This window comes from Hyaena hyaena, unplaced genomic scaffold (genome assembly GCF_003009895.1).
Source record: "Hyaena hyaena isolate Hyena2069 unplaced genomic scaffold, ASM300989v1 scaffold_797, whole genome shotgun sequence".
In the NCBI taxonomy this organism is placed as follows: Eukaryota; Metazoa; Chordata; class Mammalia; order Carnivora; family Hyaenidae; genus Hyaena; species Hyaena hyaena.
In genome coordinates this window covers 711,293-730,370 of record NW_024081432.1, presented here as the reverse complement: position 1 = coordinate 730,370, position 19,078 = coordinate 711,293, and the positions used below count along the sequence as shown (strand labels likewise).

Genomic DNA, 19,078 nt, shown 5'->3' with positions numbered 1-19,078 from the left:
CTAATTATTTCCCTTTTACCCCTATTCATTTCCTACCCAGCCCTCTGACCCCACCCTGCATAGCAGTTAGAAGGAGCTTAGAAAAAACAAACCTGATCATATTTCCCCCCTGATCAAAATCCTTTAATGGCTTTCGATCCATCTTTGGATAAAGTCCAGACTCCTTATGGTCAAGGCTCAACATGATCTGGTCTCTGAATGCCTCTCCGGTCCCTCTGTTGTCACATTTTATTATGAAAATTTTTCACACAGACGGCAAAATGGAAAAAAATGTTTACAGTGACTACCCACTGACAGGCCACCTCAGTTTCACCATGAACATTTCACACTTGTTTTGGGTCTCTCCTGGTTGTGGTACATTCCAAAGTAAGCTGCGGGCTGTGGTCTCATTTTCATCACCGCTTCCTCTTATTCCCTATATTCTAGCCACAGGCAGCTTAATAGTCTTTGAATCAGTCAGACCATTTCCTATCTCTGGGCTTTGTGCCTATTGTCTCTTGTACCTGAAATGTCTTTGGCTCTTGTCAATTCCTGACTTATTCTTTAGTTCTCAACTTAAAACTTTCTCTGAGGAGCTGCCCCTGGTCCCCCAAACTAAATTAGATCCATCTTCCTGCCATATATATGATCTCAAGGTATCTTGTGCTTTTTCTATCACTTATCACAATTGGTATCTATATATTTATTTGCAAAATTATTTAATGTCTACCTCCTGTACCAGACTAATGTCATGTCTGTATTGGACCATGCTGGATCACTTCCACAGAAAGTCAACGAGTATTTATTGAATCAATTAAAGGCAGAATAAATGAATACTTATATAATAATCATAATTTAAAAAATACACGGACTAAGTAAATTTGTTTTTTTTTTTAAAGAGGTTTTTAAGAGCCTCTTGAAGAAGATGGAACTTACTAGCTGCCAGAACATAACCAGCAGTATATTAAAACAAATTATTAAATGACAAGATCCAGGGCTGGCACTTGAGCTGAGGAGAGACTGGTGGGTTTTAGTGACTTCTCTACCATTTTCACTAGCCGTTCCCCTCAAAATCATCCCAAATCAACACACAATCCAAGGAAAAAGTGTGTTTGCTATGCAAATGTAGCTAACATACTTGAGAGCATTTACCAAGGTGTAGCTTTGTTTTACACATGGTATTGAGCGCTTTTCCTGTATTCCATTTTTTTCCTGTGGCATAGGTTCTATTGCTGTTCCCATTTTACAGGTAAGGAAACTGAGAACAGAGTCATTTTAAAGCATGTTCTTTGACTTCCTCTTCTAATCAGGTTGCCATTCCTGTAAACTCACCTATAAGAAAAATTTATTCTGCCTGTGGCCCCATTTAAGAGTAGGAAAATTCATGTAGAAAACTCTCAAACTGCTCTAATGGAGAGAGGGTTTTAGTCAGTTCTAACAAGTCTGAGAAGAAAGAAAGAAGTCCACATATAAATTAGAGAGATTTGAGAGATGAAACCTTGGTTAGGAAACCCAGAGTTCTGTATCTGAAAAAACAAAACAAAACAAAAACAAAAAAACAGTAAAAACACCGTGTTGCTTTATTTTTGTAGTCATTCCAAACTCACTTTTCCTCATATATAATCCTACATACACACTTTCAAATGATCCCTGCCACGAATTTTACGCCAGATGGGAATACAATTTACATACAAAGATAAAACCATTGTGGTCTTCTCATAACAGGAGTTAATGGCTGAAGGAAAGAAAATGAGGCAGTGCAGAATTTCCTCATGGAGGCGCATGCGCTTAAAAAGGGTCTTCAATTTGAAGACAAGCTTTCCCCTCCTCTGTGTGACCCTCACAAATTAGTACCATCTGTGGGCCTCAGTTGCCCAGTTTCCTTATTTGAAAATGTTAATAGCATCCACTTAACAAGACTTGGAGATACTGAAATGCTCTATTTAAAAAGCTCAGCAAGGGTGCTGAAAATAGAAGATGCTCAAAGATGGTAACTTTAAAAAGGGGAAAAAGATAAAGATTGGGGAGGGTGGTAACTTTGATGCACAGAATAAAAGAGTCATAGGAAATATCTTTAATAAATACACATGATGCATTCTCTTTCTTCCCCATGGGAGGGGGAGTCGAGGAGGAAAGAGAGGGAGGGAGGGAGGTAGTGGGGAGAGAGAGAAAATAAGAGGGGAGAGCTTCGGTAAAAGTGTCCTTTAGCATTTGCATTGCTCTTAGCTGGCGGAACTTGCCTGCAGCTACCACTTACAATGCAAATTGAGTTTAGAGTCCTTCACACTAACTACACAGCAAAAAACCTTTCAGCTTTAAATAGAATACTGCAGTGTGGAATGATCTGAGCAAAGCAAAGAAAAATTCGGAGATAAATGTGAAGGAGATTTTGGAGGAAAAAAAAAGGACACAAAACCCTGACATACCTGACTAGGTAGGAAAATTCTGAAATATTAAAGAAGACAAAAAGAAAAGCAAGGTCTATACAAGGACCCCAAAACTAAGGTCAAATTATAGAGAAAGCGGATTTAAGTTCATAAAGGAGGAAGGAACTTTGGGGGCAAGCCCTCAACCAACAGGATTTTAACAAAGACTATTTTGATCTGGTGATCTTTCCCGGTGTACTTAGTACTTCTAAGGTATTCATCAGAAGGGAGGACGGACTGTCCCCCCTTCTGGCCAGCACCACTGCATGAATGGTCCCTAAAATGAATAGATGAAGACCACAGAGAACTTCCCGCTCTACCCAACTTCTGCTATTTACATTTTCCAAGTTCCATTTTTTTTTTCCTTCCCAGACTTTCACTAAGGTCAGGTCCAGAAACCTGAAGGCTTATTGTGAAATAAAGGTTTTGTTTAGTTTTCAGTGTTGTGTGTGTATGCCAGAGAATTTTCTGAAAGACTGATTTAGAAAGATTTTAAAGAGCTGTTCGCTATAAACTCATGTCTCAGTTTTGACTATATGAACCCAGATATTTTAACCAGAATCAGAGTTTACAAAAATGCCATAAAATAGGAACAGAGATCAAGGAACAGCCAGGGCCCTGAAAGCACTAAGGAAATCCATTTTTAACTTATTTCTTCATCACAGAGATAACAGCTCTATATACATGGCCCCAATTTGCCCATCTTCCCAGCTCAGTAAGTTTCCTGTGATGGCACCTGGAGGCATAATACAACACAGAAGGAAACACGAAGACAGCTCTCTTTCTTTGTTGTCACAATCAGAGAGGAGCATGCCCCGAAAACCCAAAGGACCCAAGGCCAATTTATGTCTTGGGTGACATGATCGGAACCACAGCTCATTATAATCTACCAGGTAAATGAGTCAGTGACAAAGCACTTAAGACTAAGAACATCTTATACCACCTTGTCATCCTGCAATAAAAAGAATCAGCAAGTATGGTGGTTGTATGGGGGAGGGACAGGCTGAACATCTTAAAAGCCATCTCTAAGCTCCTGAACGCCACAGAGCTCAAACAAGTCTGCTTAATCTGTCTAGCACCATGGACATATTAGGCTGGATGTTTGCCAATAATGATGATGAATGAAGAATCTATTTTCAATAGCACTGGGCATTCTTTTTCATTTAAAACTTATGGGGGTGTTTATGCAAGATGCCACCTTTGCCCCCAAACTGTGTGTCTCTTTATTTCTTTCAGAGTTTGAACTCCTTTACTACCCCATCCCCATCACGATTTTCCTAGGACCACTGATTTGATTAAGTATTCCGGAAAATTTAGTATCCAAGAATAACAAGAATTAACATACCTTGCTACATTTTCCTCAAGCCCTCACACACATTTTCTCACGTGGATATTACAAGTGATAATGCAACGCTTTCTATGAGAGGTTAAGGAAAGGGCCTACAGGTAGAAAATGAAAGCAAAGATGCAAAAGTTTTGGCGTTTGGATTTAAAAAATGCCTCTACTCTATTCACACACAAAAGGCAGAATGAGATTCCACCTGCTGACTTTCCCTGCCTGCCTGCTAACGTCAGACCAAGCTGGGGCTGGGGGGTGGGGGGAGACGACAATTTCACCTCTTGGCAAAGCTCAGCTTACTGAACCCTCTCGCTTTCTGCTGGCTGTTGATTCAGCAGAAACTACTGCTGCAGAATTCATAATGGTGATTTTAAAGGCCGCACTGATCGCCTTGCTCGCCCCACGTGTCAGACTCGGTTCGCTCGCTGCTGGAACGCGGTCTCCCCAGCTACATTTTTATTTCTTGCTAACGCACTTCCAAGGGGAGAGGGACTCGCCCCTTTGCAAAAGGCCTTTTGGGCTTCTGATTGTCTGAGCAGGTAACCTGGCCGGAGAGACAGACGGGCAGGAAATGAAACCATGCCCTCCCTGCAGCCACGGAGAGACACAACATCATTCCGCTCAGGGAGGGGAGGACCTACGATCCTCCTAGGCCCCTTCCTCATCTCCCCCGCAAGACTCCGGCAGACACCTCGGGGGAGGGGTCATCTGCCTTCAGCGGGTCGTCTTTCCAGTCGGGAGCCCCACCCTGAACAGCCTAATCCCCGAGGGCCATTTTAACTCCCGTGGGCGCCGGGTCCACCTGCTGCTGAGCGCCGGGCTCGCCTCGCGGAGCCCGGATGGATGTGGGGCGCACCGGCCGCCGCCCCCGCGGGCCGAGCCCCCGCCCCAGCCCCGGGCCCGGAAGAGTCTCCGCCGCTCGGCGCCCAGCTGCCCGCCGAGCTCAGCGATCCGCAACTTGCGCCCGGCCCCAGCGGCGGAATGCAGCGGGGCTGGCGTTACCTTCGGTCGCATAGCTGTGGTCGCGCAGGAAACTGTTGTTGATTTTGCGGGTATCAATGTCCTCCTCCATTGACAGCAGGCTTACTTGCGTGGGAACCAGAAGCCGGCAGACAAGTATCCATGATCCCTCCCCGCAGCCAGTCTCACAGGAGAGGGGGGCAGGGGAGCCGGTGGGACTGCACCATGGTCCGAGCCTGAGGAGGAGACGGGGAGGCGGAGAGAAAAAAAATAAAAACGCGGCAATGGAGCTGTCACCTCCTCCACTCGGGATCTCCGAGGCTGCGGCGGCTCCTCCCGCGGTGCGCTCACTCCAGCTCCAATTCCCAGCGAGGATGCTGCGCCCGGCTCCGCTGCCGCCGGGTGCCAAGATGCGCCGTGCCCCGAGGGGTCCGGGCCCGCCCGCCGCCCGGGAGGCGCTCACAAGCGGGGCTGGGGAGATGCCCAACAGGTTCCCCACGTTGGCAGCCGCTCCAAAATGCAAAAAAGGTCCCTCCTCCCCCTGGCAGAGCGGGCGGCCGCGACAAAATGGTGCCTTTCTGGACCCGAGCTGCAGCGGCGAGATGGCAGGGGCCGGATTCGGGCTGGCCCAGCGCGGAGCGGGGTGCCGATCCCACGGGAGGGCGGCTCCAGCCGGCGGGGGTGAGGACGGCGGCGGGGAGCTGGGCAGGGCGCTGCGGCCGGCGCCAGCGCACTCACCCTCACACCCACACGCGCGCACTCGCAGCCGCTGCCGCTGCTGCAGGAGGAGGCTGGAGGCGGCTGGTGCATTAAAGGCGAGGCTCCTCCCAACCGCGTCAGCAGCCCCAGGACTCTTCCCCAGCAGCGCTGGTGGCCGAGGCAGAGGCTGCGGCTGCTCTCTGCTGCAGTGGGGCGCACGCAGCCGCGAGCCGGCACCTGGGCAGCAAAGCAGCGCGCAGGCAGGTTCACGTGAAAGTCGTAGACGCGCTCTGGCAACCGCCCTCCTCCCGCGCCGCGCAGCCCAGGCCGGCGTTTTCTCGCGCCCCCGGAGTCCCCAGCTCGCGACCGTGCTCTGGACACCTGCGCTGCAGGACCGCAAGGAGAAGTAGGTCCCTCCCGGGGAGGCAGGGAGACCACGTCCAGATCCCTTTCTGCACACCCCGGTGCGAGGTCTGCGGTCCCTCAATCAAGTTAAAGGGCGAGGCCTGGGGTTGGAAACCTCCGCGAGGATAGAACGGGAAGAAGGGCTGCCATGGCTTCATTGAAGCCTCCTGTGCTAGGAATAGACAGCGGGGCAGGGGCCAGAACTTTTCTGCGACCACATACGACTTCCCCATTCCAAGCAGAGGCAACACCCCCTTCTAACTGAGGGCGTCTGTGCCTACACAGGCAGAGGGAAGCAGAGGGCTGGAGTTCCGAAGCGAGTCAACGCAGTCAATCTGGAAAAGTCCACCTTCCCGAGCTCTGGGCACTTCGTTTTGGACAGAATGCTGCAGGCCCGGCCATAGGTCTTGCTTGTGAAGAAGACACGACCCTGCAGGAACCGCTCACATTTGCTCCCCACATGGAAGGTGCCTTGGAGCCTGTGCCCACAGAGAGCCACCGCTACCCTGAGGGGATTTCGAAGATCCAATTAATACAAAAAAGAGGCCTGCCTTCCTGCTTCTCCTAGGAGGAACGTGCAGAACCCCCCCCCCCACGTTTCCGCAAATTACAAAATCTGTATTTGAAAGAAAATTTGACCACTATTATGAAACCAGTAAAAATCACTTATGAAGCTACCCAACTCACTAAAAAAACCAAACTGGAAAAGAAATTTGCCCAGTTTCCTCTCATGGAAGGTATTTGTTTCAGTGGGTGCCACGGCAGGGAGAGACATCAGCAAACGTCTTGCTCAGTTAAACTCCACAAGTTGGGCTCGATGAGCCCAGAGGGACCTGTGAGTTAATTATATACATACAATGCTTCGGCTCACACAATTGAGGAAGTATTTGAAGTTCAAAAAAATGGGAAAACAAGTTTTTAACTGAGGTTGGGAATTGCCATTAGATTTCCACGGAGGGCCGATGCTTCCCGCAGAAGGAAAATGGCACCGTCCCCATCTCCAGAAAGCGAGATGAAGAAGAGCATAGAAATATCCTTTGATGTAATTTTTAAGGGAAGTTCAGCCTACGATAGATTTCATTTTATTCTCGTCTGGTGGTTAAGCCTCGCATACTTGTTTGACTATCTGTTCAAATTTCACAAATGAAATTCCGATAACAAATTTAACCCCCTTCAGCCTCGCCTCATGGCTGGTTCCTCCACATGACGAACTGTATCCATCACCCAGGCTCCAATGGTCGGCTCATCTGCAGTTACACAGTTCAGCTTCTCTTGCTGATCAGCATTATAGGGAAGGGGGGGGGGGCGGCAGAGTTCCTCTTAAGAGTGGGAAGAAGATGGTTTGCCTTCTGTTGAAATGACTTTAAGCTGTGACAGGAGATCTTGGGACAGTATTTGGAAGTTCTCCCCTTATCTTCCTGGAATGTGGGCCTGATTGGAACAGAGCTGCATGATGAACTGGGTAGGCCCAGACTCACTGGCCAGGCTGTGCTTGAGGAATGTTCCACTCTAACCAATGGGAGAAATATCCCCTCCATAGATTACGCTTCTGGGTTTCCTAAATGTTCCCTTTCATGCATAGGGCAAAATACCTCCTCCATTTATTCAACGATCCTGCCAAAACAGATAGATCTCCGTGGATTAAGTTGATTCCAAGAGTTCAACTTTGTGGACGACTCTTTTCTACCATAAACAATGGGGACTAGTGCCTGGTCCAAAACCAAGAAAAATAAGGCTGTTGCTTTGTGCTTGAACACAATGACATGTGGTAAAGGAAGTAAGGGTAAGGGTAGGGGAATCCTGCAATCCTGTGGTGGTAAGAGGACTATATAGACCATTTCTCAGAAGACCTGTTGAACTTTCTATTCCTCCAACACATCAAATTCTTTCCACAGGCTTTTGAAATCTGCACATGCCATTCCTAAGCTCCTTCCTCTTGTTCTTGGCATTCTCCAAGATGTCAACTGAACTGTTTCTACTTCACTGAAGCATTATGTGACCAAACCCCAGTGTCTTCCTCTGGTATTTTCTGTCTCTGCATCTTTTGGGGGGTTGGGGCTTCCTCAAGGCTTACCACATTCTGTAATAGTTGTTTCATTATTATTATCAACTGTTCCTAATGTATCTCCTATATTAAATGTTTGGTGCTTAGTCGGTGCTCAATTATATCTGCTGAATGGATGTAAATAAGTATGTCTTCAATGCATTACTAACTGGACTTTTCCAGTTTAACAAATACTTGTAATATTTGGGTTTTATAGCTCAATCCTCATTAAAATTCTTGCAAAACCAAAACAGAAATGAAACCAGAAGCAAAACAACACTCAACTGTTGTGAGACAGTAATTTTCTACTTTGTAAGTTCTAGTCCAACGGAAATAATTGTCCTACTCATTCCTGCGTGTGTACGGACGAAAACTATCTACTGAGCATTTAATATATGCCAAGAATTGTTCTAGGTGCCGGGTATAAAGTTAAAAAAAATAGTCCCTTTCTTCACAGAACTGAAATTCTGTCATCTGATTTTAATAATATGAGCTTTCTTAGAGATACAACAAATGTGTTTTCAGTCAACAGACTATAGCATAATGTTAAGTGCCAAGGCTCTGCTATCAAGCAAAGCTAATTTTCTGGCACTTATCATTGTGTCCTTGAGTAAGTTACCAGATTCCCCTAACGTATTTTTTTAAACCTCTAAATTAGGGAGAAAAATAGTATCAGCCTCATGGAGTTATTGTGAGGATTTAATGATTTAATGAGATCGTGTAGTGAATGAGCTTGGAAAGAATATACTGCTATAATATCTACGATCATCCCACCAACACTAAGGGACAACTAGAAAAGCACCTGCTACGTCAGCCACTGGGACAGGACTGGATCAGCAATATCCATGCATAAACTATATAGTTAGTCTGCTGTGATGGAACTTAGCATCTAATTTACAATTTATGGAAAAGGAGTCATAAGCTGCCAAAGGGGCAGCAGAAGACACTTTGAAAGACAGACTGAATTCAGGCTTGTACTTTACACACACAAAAGCACAATTACAAATACACAGGCTCCTTAAATTCTACAATTTAAGGAGAATTGTATGAATATGCATGAGGACATAGAGACACATTCTTTTCTTTCTCACCCTTGCCATGGTCCCCCTCCCCCAACACCGTCATATGCCCTCACTTCAGTTAGGTTAGTGCTGCCTTACACCGAAACCTTTCAGGTCATCCTGTCCAATTAACACAATAAATATCTACAATTTTATTAAAACCTCTGACCTAAGCCAGCCTGGAGAGCTTTAACAGAGACCCTAGGTGTCAGGCAGTCCTGGTCTATCCCAGGTCAGGCATTTATAAATTTCATGACCTTTGGCAAGTAATTTAACATGTCTGTGCCTCTGTATTTGCAAAAGAGAAGACAATAATAGAAACCCCTTCACAGGCTTGCTGAGTGGCTTTAGACATGGCCCAACTGCTTAGCTCTGAGATGCGACTTCTCCCTCCTTGTAGTTCCTGGGGGTCTCCATCAGCACAGAATTGGAGAGATACACTACAAGTGGATCATTTAAGTGAACAAAACTGACTTAGAGACCTGAGTTTTACTACCTAGCAATCTGTCCTAATGAGCAACTAGAAACAGGATATATGAAATTTTACCATCTTGCAAAAAGCCCTCAATAAGCCACAAAGTCCTGTGGAATTAGGATCACCCCATATACGTGCAGACCTAATCACGTTTCTCTGTGGTGGAATCATACGAAATCCCTCTCCAGGATCACTAAGCACCGAGTGTACAACTGTCTGTCTGAGGTGATTTCTATGTTGATTGTCCAGTGGGCAACCTCTTGAGCTTCTAGCGAGGTTTATGATTCTTTTTGTACATGCTACTGCATGTAATACGCCACACAAGGGAACCTTTGATATGCCATTTAACCTAAGAAAAGAAAGCAAAACCTTTTGCTCTAAAAAGGTATTACATCTAGATTCTGGATACTTAATGGATTTCACAGAGTAAAACGTTCCTTCAATTATCCAGGTAATTTATGCAAATAAACAGTATGCTGGAACCACTAACATACTGGCTATTGAGAGCTGAACGGGCCGATTACACACATCTATTTCCAGCTCCGCTGTGAGGGGCATCATGCTGGTAGTTTAAAATCTGAACTCTGCCATGGTGGGATATGTATATTGTGGAAAAAATTTTAAAAATCCTATATAAATCGGGGCTTTGGGTTTCCTTGTTTGTTTGCTTTGAGACCTGATTGCTAAATATTTACCAGCACACCAGAAGCAACACAGTACTTGCTGATATATCTTCCGGCCCATCCCTGTCATCTACACAAAGTTCCTTCCAATTCTCAATGCTAAATTTCCCAGTCTGTGTCAAATTCCAGAGCATCCCACCACACAGCCAAACTTGAGCCATAATGCTAAATGTCTCTTAAAATCCTACCTTTACCATGAAGCTTTCCCATATCCATCAGAGGACCGAAGCCTTTGAGTGATCCTTCCCAGGCTGGATATGCAATTGGAAGAGACTGCCCCTATAAAGGACCTGACCACAAGAGCAATGTCAGGTGCACGCCCATTCTCGATGAATCATCCTTTTCTACTGTTCAGGCTCCACTGTCTCCTTACTTTGGGCCTGGATTTGCCTAAATGCAAAACAAAAACATCCATTCTGCCTGATCTCATTTATAACTCTTCAACATGTCTCATTAGGATATTAACACAATGGGAGAAGAAGAACAAAACTCCAAGGGCGCATATCTGAGAGCCCAAGACCTAATATCTTCTTGTACCTTTTCTCATTCAATGATTTTAGAGTTAAATTTAGGCTGTCTTACTCAAGATTGTTTTAATTCACATAATTTGTTAGGTATACGTGAGGATTTACAAAACAAGTTCAGCAATACTCAAAGGTTATTGTCTAGTTCCTGATTACTTTTCTCAAAAGAAAATTTCATATAATTCAAACAAGAATATATATCGGAAAATATCTTTCAAATTTCATTAATATGCATCAGCAGTAACATTTTACAGAATTTATCCTAAGAAAATAATCACAGATGTGGGCAAAAATTTAGCCATAAGGTTATTGCTCAGAGCATTGTTTCTGGTCATGAAAAACTGGAAACAACCTAAATGTCCAAAAATAGCATTGGCTAGCAAATTACGGTGGGTATATATAATGGAAAAGTATTGAGCCATTGATAAAATATTAATAGCTCACCCTTGTTGAGCGTATATTATGTACTAGGTACTGTGCAAGGGGTTTTACTAGCATCATCTCATTTAATTCTAACAGCAGCCCTTATAAGTACTATTATTATTCTCACTTCAAGGAGGCTAATAGAGATAAGATACCCAAAATCAAACAAATTGGGGCCTGGCACTCTGTGTGTGTGTGTGTGTGTGTGTGTGTGTGTGTGTGGGGGGGGGGGGGGGGGGGGGGGGTTGAGGTCACTCTTTTCTGAAAAATTCTTTTAAATGTTTTATTTATTTTTGAGACAGAAAGAGACAGCATGAACAGGGAAGGGGCAGAGAGAGAGGTGGACACAGAATCTGAAGCAGGCTCCAGGCTCTGAGCTGTCAGCACAGAGCCTGACACAGGGCTTGAACCCATGAACTCTGAGATCATGACCCGAGCTAAAACTGGACACTCAACTGACCGAGCCACCCAGGCACCCTGAGGTCACTCTTTTTTGAAAATGATTTTGATTTGTCTCTCTTATGAATGAATATCCTCTGAGTTGAAAATCACTTACTACTGTGTTGATGAAGGAATGGCAAGAGTGGAACCTTCACACACTGCTTGTGGGATTGTATAATGGTGGAGCCACGAATGGTTTGACAGTTCTTCAGATTGTTAAACAGCACATATGACCCAGCGACTTCACTTCTAGGTATATGCGCAACAGAATTGAAAACACTTATTCACACCAAAACCTGCTCATGAATATTCATGATGCAGCATTATTCAGGATAGCCCCAAAGTGGAAACAGCCCAAATGTTCATCAGCTAATAAGTGGATAAAATATAACATATCCAGGTGATGGATTATAATTCAGCTATAAAAAGTAATGAAGTACTGATAATGTGCTACAATATGGATCAGCCCTGAAAACATACGAAGTAACTAAAGACTATATATGGTATGATTCTGTTTATGAGAAATATTTGGGATGGGCAAATCCATAGAGACAGAAGGTAGATTAGGTGCCAGGGACTAGATAGGGAAATGGGAGTAAATCCAGACTTGGGGTCTCTTTCTGGGGTGATGAAAAAGTTCTAAATTAGATAAGGGAAACAGTTGCATAACTGAATACACTAAAACCACTGACTTGCATACTTTAAAAAATTTTTTAATGTTTTATTTATTTTTGAGAGAGAGAGAGAGAGACAGTATGAGCAGGGGAGGGTCAGAGAGAGAGGGAGACACAGAATCCAAAGACAGGCTCCAGGCTCTGAGCTAGCTGTCTGCCCAGAGCCAGATGTGGGGCTCAAACCCATGAACCATGAGATCATGACCTGAGCTGAAGTCAGACGCTTAACCGACTGAGCCACCCAGGTGCCCCATGACTTGCATACTTTAAAAAAGTGAATTGTTACAGTATAGTATCTCAAAATGCTGTTATTAAAGATTTAAAAATCTAGCTATCATAAGCCAGTGTTGCTTTTTGGAGTATGATATATCTTTCAGGCTAATAATAGTACAGAAAAAACTTAAAGGTATGTAATGACAAGGATAGATGTTTATGTTATGTTGTTTAAAAAGTCAAAAAACAATGTACTGAGTTTCCCCTTTCCTGGTGAAAAAAAATGTGTGAAAAAAATATGTGTATGTCAAAATCAATACATAAAAATACTGTGAAGTGGTAATGTGTGGTTATCTTTGTTCATATTTTTGTCAAAGAAAATTTAGGACATGTATTATTTTCAGAATAAGAAAATTTTTAAAGTTTTTTTTAATGTTAAGAAATACTTTTCCAGGGGCGCCTGGGTGGCTCAGTCGGTTAAGCGTCCCACTTTGGCTCAGCTCATGGTCTTATGGTTTGTGAGTTTGAGCCCTGTGTCGGGCTCTGTGCTGACAGCTCAGAGCCTGGAGCCTGTTTTGGATTCTGTGTCTCCCTCTCTCTCTGACCGTTCCCTGCTCACGCTGTCTCTCTCAGAAATAAATTTTGATAAAAACATTTTAAAAAATGAAAAAAAAAAACCTTTTTCAGATGAAATCTTGTATTGAAAGGTCAAAAATCATTTTCTGTATATGAGGAAATTGGGACATGGATATAAATGTATATGCTCCCAAATGCACAAAACTACTCTGTCCAGTAGAAATGTAATGCAGGCTACATACGTAAGTGTAGAATTTTTCAGTTACTACATTAGCAAGTGAAAAGAAGCAGGTGAAAAAATTTTAATAATATTTTTTTAATGTTTTAACAAGTGTTGGAAAAAAGATATTTTCTTTAATATATCAAAACTATTATGATTTCCACATATAATCAATATGAAATTATTAATAATCTATTTTTACTCTGTTTTCCATCTCAAGTCTTTGAAATCTAGTATGTATTTTACATATACAGTGCCTCTCAGAACTGGCCATATTTCTAGGGCTCAGTGACACCACATGCCTAGTGGCTACAGCAAAGGTATAGATAAACTTTTCCAAAAAGGTTATTCTATTCACAAAATGAGTTTTATTGTATTTTTTCAATGAGAAATTTTCATCTACTAAGGACTTGAATAAGACTATCATGCTAAATCAAACTAAGCAACATTAATACAAGGAACCTCACATCTATATTTAAAGTAATAAAACTGAATATGAAAAAAATATAGACACATGCACATATACATATATATATTAAATACAGTAGTACAGTTGAACTCAATCTGCATTTTTCCTTAAAACTAGTCAGCTACCTTAATAGAGGAAAAAAAGAACCAGATTCTAAAAGTGGGGAAATGACACCATATAATAACATATAATAGATAGAAAGGGGTAACTCAGCCACTGTCTCAGTGGTTCTTATAGGCCAACTGTTTAGTTCGAGCGTATGGCCTCAATTCCAGCCAAACTCTGCATGTCATGGCCAAAAAAAAAAAAAAAGGATTCCCATAGCTGGGTACCTGAGCTCTGTCATGACCACTAAAGGTGGAGAAATTTACAGATACAGAGATAGGAATCTGGTTGAGAATGATTTGTTCTTTAGACTGGATTAGAGAATGGAATTCTGTGCTCATATGATCAGTGGATTAATTTCTGAAGATTTACTCAATGAGATACACCATTACCTCTAACACACATAAACAGTTTTGTGTGTGCTGCTGAGCGCTTCTTCTTTCCCAACACTAATTTCTCTCCTAATTTCCTGGTACCACTCTCCGCCCTCCTGCTACCTCAGGTCAGGTTCCTTCTCTGGTGCATTTGCTGGCCCCTCCTCACTGTCTAATGTCTACACGTACACATACCCTAGACTTCCAAGTTCTTGGATTCCTCTATCCGCAATCTGACCCTGGGGGACCTCATCCAGGCTCATGGCTTGCCCCTCACGGGATGACAAGACCCCACACTTGGATTTTGAACACCAATCTCTTTTCTGATCTCTAGACTAGTATCACTCACAGCTGACCTGGTATTTCAATGGCCATACCCCCACCCCACGTGCTTCCCCTTCCTGTTACTTAGTTCCTTTCTCACTCCCCACATTCTTCCATCAGCAAATCCTGCCTGCCCTTGCTTCAAAATACATCCAGAACCCAGCCACTTCTCACCACATCTGCTGCTGCTACTGAGCGCCAACTACCATCTCTTATCACCATGACTGTTTCAAGACTTTGAGGACAGTGCTGAGTGAGCCTGGGATTCCTCCTTCGCCCCCTACAGAATGGTTTCTATGCAGCAGGCAGAATGGTCCTTTTAAATGCAAATCACTTTATGTCACTTTTCTGCTCAAAGCCCTTTTTTGGCTTCCTACACATTCAGAGTAAGACTTTCTTAAAATGCTGGAAAGATTTGGCCCCAGCTATAGTCTGTTCTTATTCTCCACCCCCACCCCACCTTCGTCCCGCCCCTGCTTCTTACCTGAAGCACTACCAACTCTTGCTTCCAGTCCCTTCCCTATACCACCCAGCCTCCCAGGTAGGCACAGTGGCATCCTTACTGTTTGCCACACACACCAGGAAGAGCACTCCCATCCCAGGACCTCCACAGACAGCAGCAGAGCAAAGAGCTTCACCTAATTCTGGTATCTGCTCCAGTACCATTTTCCTGAGTTACATTCTTGGACCATATAAAATAAAATAGAACTTCTCCTTCCCAGCACTCTCTATCTATATTGCTGCCTGACTGTACAGACGTATTTGGCTTTGGTTATTATGTCGATGGAGCCTAACTTCCGGGGAAACAGGAATGGTTTTGTTCCTTTTCTGTGTCTGGCACCTAGGACAGTGCCTGACACAGACTGGTTAATCTAATGTACGTTTTGAAAGAATGAAAGTCAATGTGTGTTTGTTTAGTAATGAAGATCTATTGGGAGGGAAGTGTAATGAACAATAAATCTAGGATGCTTATGTAGTAAAAAATTTGGCCTGGTCCAAAGAGAGGCCTGGCTCTTGCCCTAGGCTTCTGGGTAGTAATGTATGTCAGACCTGTTGGCTATGTCTTGTTTTTTAGGGAGGGGGCTGCCACATTCAACAGTTTCACCAGGAGGTGAGGGGAACTGGTCACACCAGAACGACCTTGTGATTTAGAGGGAAGGATTAGGGTCACGAGCTATCAATTGACCTCGTGATCGAGTTCAACCATATGAGCAATCAATCGATTATACGTATGTAATGGAACTGCAATAAAAATTCTGGACACCAGGCTTAGTTAAGCTTCCCTGGTTAGCAATACTCTACACGTGTTGTCAGACATCAGTGGAGAGAGGTTAATGTGTCCTGAGGACAATCTCCAAGTTTAGAACCCTCCCTGACTCCGCCCTATGCATCTCTTCCTTTGGTCACTTGTAACCTATACCCTTACCCTGTAATAAACTGCAGCCATAAATATAATGGCTTTCTGTGAATTCTGTAAGTCCTAGCCATTTACTAAAACTAAAGGTAGTTTTGGAAACACCTCCTACCCCCAATTTGCAGTTGATTATGGAAGTGAGGACAGTCTTGGGAACTCTGTCCTTAAACTTTTTAGTTTGGCTCACTCTAGGTAATGCTAAACACATACCCAGTAAGTCTCCCATTAAAAGGTGGCTTACAGATCATTAGGTCTAGCCTCACATTTTGCTGAAGAGAAAACTAAAGCCTAGTGAAAAGAACAGACTTGCCCGAATCACCCAGCGACAAACAGAGAGCATGGACCCTGGTGTCCTGCTCATCAATCCACAATGACTCTCCTCAACCTTTGTTTTGGGGGACATAGCACTTTTTGCTAAGAGGCTAAACAGCAAGTTATTGGAAATTAAGTTGGCTTCACTCCCAAGAACTTTGAGGTCAGTATCAAGGGGAGAAATTACCATTACTCTCCTTCAAAAGTTATGGGGGCCAGCCCCGAACAAAACTAAATAAGAGAGCTCCATATTCTTTTTCATCCTCATGATCTCCATTTTTCTGCCCTGAGGTGGGCCAAGCAGGGCTGTAGGTAGGGGTGCATCAATCCTCCTGACCCTCAGCTCCAGAAGTCTGGGAAGGAAGTCTTTACGTTCAGGTAGAATCAGCACAAATCACCCTTTCCCTAAACTGCTACATTCTGCCATTTTCTCCTTCTTTAGAAAAAACTTGTAAGTACAGGCGTTTTTGGAAACTATAGGACATATCACATGATAAACTTAGCTCATCCTGTGGGAAAACATTTTGATAAGTTCAAAGTGCTATGCGGACAAGGTTAATACTCTAGTTGTTACCATACTAGTAAGATAAGACAGAGAAGCCAAATTCATAAGCCAGGTGGACCTTGAATTTATAAGCAAGTCTGTATATATTTTAAAGCTCAATAAATATTTATGGAATAAATATAGAGCAAAAATAATTATATTAAACATGCTTCAAATAGAGACCCCTGCAATTTCCATTTGGCATGTGACAGGGCTATAAGGTGAACAAAGTATGATTCAAAGTTTATGAATTTGTATCTGAAAAGTAGAATAGGCTCTGAGTAATGACTTTAACATTGTAGGGTCACAGATCCTTTTTGAGAATTTGATGAAGATTTGTACTCTCTTCCCAGAAAAAAAAAAAAAAACCATTGTTTAGATGACTTTTTGCTTTCAAATGCTGACTCATTTTGTCTCTTTCATTTGCAGGACCATGAAGGGGTAAAAAAAAAGAGGGCCTATAAACAGAACCAATAATTANATCTGAAAAGTAGAATAGGCTCTGAGTAATGACTTTAACATTGTAGGGTCACAGATCCTTTTTGAGAATTTGATGAAGATTTGTACTCTCTTCCCAAAAAAAAAAAAAAAAACCATGGTTTAGATGACTTTTTGCTTTCAAATGCTGACTCATTTTGTCTCTTTCATGCACAGGAAAAGGAAGGGAAAAAAAAAAAAAACTACTTGGGACCAAAGTAAGGTCCAAAATTAAATGCAAGTTTAGAATCACAGTGCCATCACCTCTCATGCATATTTTTATATGGAGAATAATAATGGCCCTCACATATATAGCACTTAATAGTAATGCTGTAAGGCCAGATATGAGACTCCTTTCTAAAACAGGTCAGGTAAGTGCAAGAGGCAAATAGTCAAAATGACTTTTGAGAAATAAACTGCTTCAGTTCAAGTCTAGGCTCTGATATTTCCTAGCAGTAAAACTCGGGCAACTTACTTAATCACTCTGTGCTTCAAATTTTACTTACAAAATACTGATAATAACAGTATCTACTTCATAAGGTTGTTGTCAATATTAAATGGGTTAATATATATACAATATTTTAAATAAGCCAGAACACATAATACACACCAATCAGCGTTAGCTGCTGGTATGAGGCACAGCCTACTGCCATGAATACGTTCTCTGTTGTTGTCCATGTGGACGCCAGATTTATTCACGGTTCCAGTTCTCATCCCTGAATTGTTTTGGCAGTTCTGCTTTATTTCCCCTGACCCCATACCTTTCTTAGGCAAACTCAGAACCATGGTTTCATTACCAGGGAGTATAAAGCTCTCTCTGTCAGTGGGCTCATCATGGAGACATATGTTCATTCGTCATCATACATTTACAACCTGCCTGCTGTGTGCTTAGCACCAGCCTTCTTTATCTATCTATCATCTATCTATTTATCTATCTATTTTTGAGAGAGAGAGAAAGAGAGAGAGAGAGAGAGAGCATCCCAGGCAGGCTCCCCGCTCTGAACCGAGCCTGATGCAGGGCTCCATGTGGGACTCAATGCCACAGCCCTGGGATCATGACCTGATCTGAAATCAAGAGTTGATTGCTGGATAGTAACTGACTGAGCCACCCAGGGGCCCCTAGCACCAGCCTTCTTAGGCTGTGCTAAGGAATTCACAAATTAATTGCAGAGGTAAATGCTGAAATTCATGTGCAAATAAGAGACTAATCAAATGTTGACCTGCAAGACTCGTAACTGTTGTTACAACACTTCTAAGTGTTGACAGTATAAGAATTTAGAGACATCCAGCTGAGTGAGAACAGCCCCCAAAGGTAAAATAGACAATTCAAACACTTAATGGAGGTCTGAAGCAGGACTAGCTAGATAAAATGTGGGGCCCAAGCCAAAATTAAAACATGGGGTCCTTTGTTCAAAAAGTATTAGGAATTTCAAGAGTGACAGCAGAGCACTAATCCAAGCATGGGCGCGTCACATGCCCTTGGGGCCTGCCCTGCCCTGAAGGATGGTAGCAACTCCCAAAAAGATTCTCGCCTGCAACAGATTGGCACTTCCTGTGTGCCGTGTGTGTTTCTGCTTCTGTGTTTTTTTTTTCTTTCTTGTATTTGTCCTCCTAACTAAAAAGTTTTTGCTGATTTTTCAACCTATGCAAATCTTACATATCCTTCAAACTGTAGCTCAAGTCTTTGCTTAGAAGACACATGATGGGATGCAGAGGGCCCTGGGGTTGGAATGAGAAGGGATGAGGCAGGATCTGCCTTTCACCAGCTCTGGAACTGTGGCCAAGTCTCTTTGCTGATACTCACTTGGGGAAACTGACTTTAAAAGTCTCTCAGAGGATGATGGGGAGATCAAAAGGCATCACAAATACAAAAGAAGTTTGGAATAAGAATTGCTCATATTGAGCTTCATAATTTTT

The 19,078-nt window shown here is 43.1% G+C and overlaps 1 protein-coding gene across 1 annotated transcript in view; it reads right to left on the bottom strand.

Moving 5' to 3' along the window:
• LOC120221673 overlaps window positions 1–14,353 on the bottom strand; it is a 188,072-nt gene extending 173,719 nt beyond the window's left edge. The window contains exons 1-3 of the mRNA XM_039219193.1: window positions 14,286–14,353; window positions 6,090–6,314; window positions 4,747–5,885 (exon numbers count right to left, since the gene is read on the bottom strand). Coding sequence (XP_039075124.1) covers window positions 4,747–5,885; window positions 6,090–6,314; window positions 14,286–14,353 — 1,432 coding nt within the window. The remainder of the gene's footprint in view (window positions 1–4,746; window positions 5,886–6,089; window positions 6,315–14,285) is intronic.
• Between the last annotated feature and the right edge of the window lie 4,725 nt (window positions 14,354–19,078).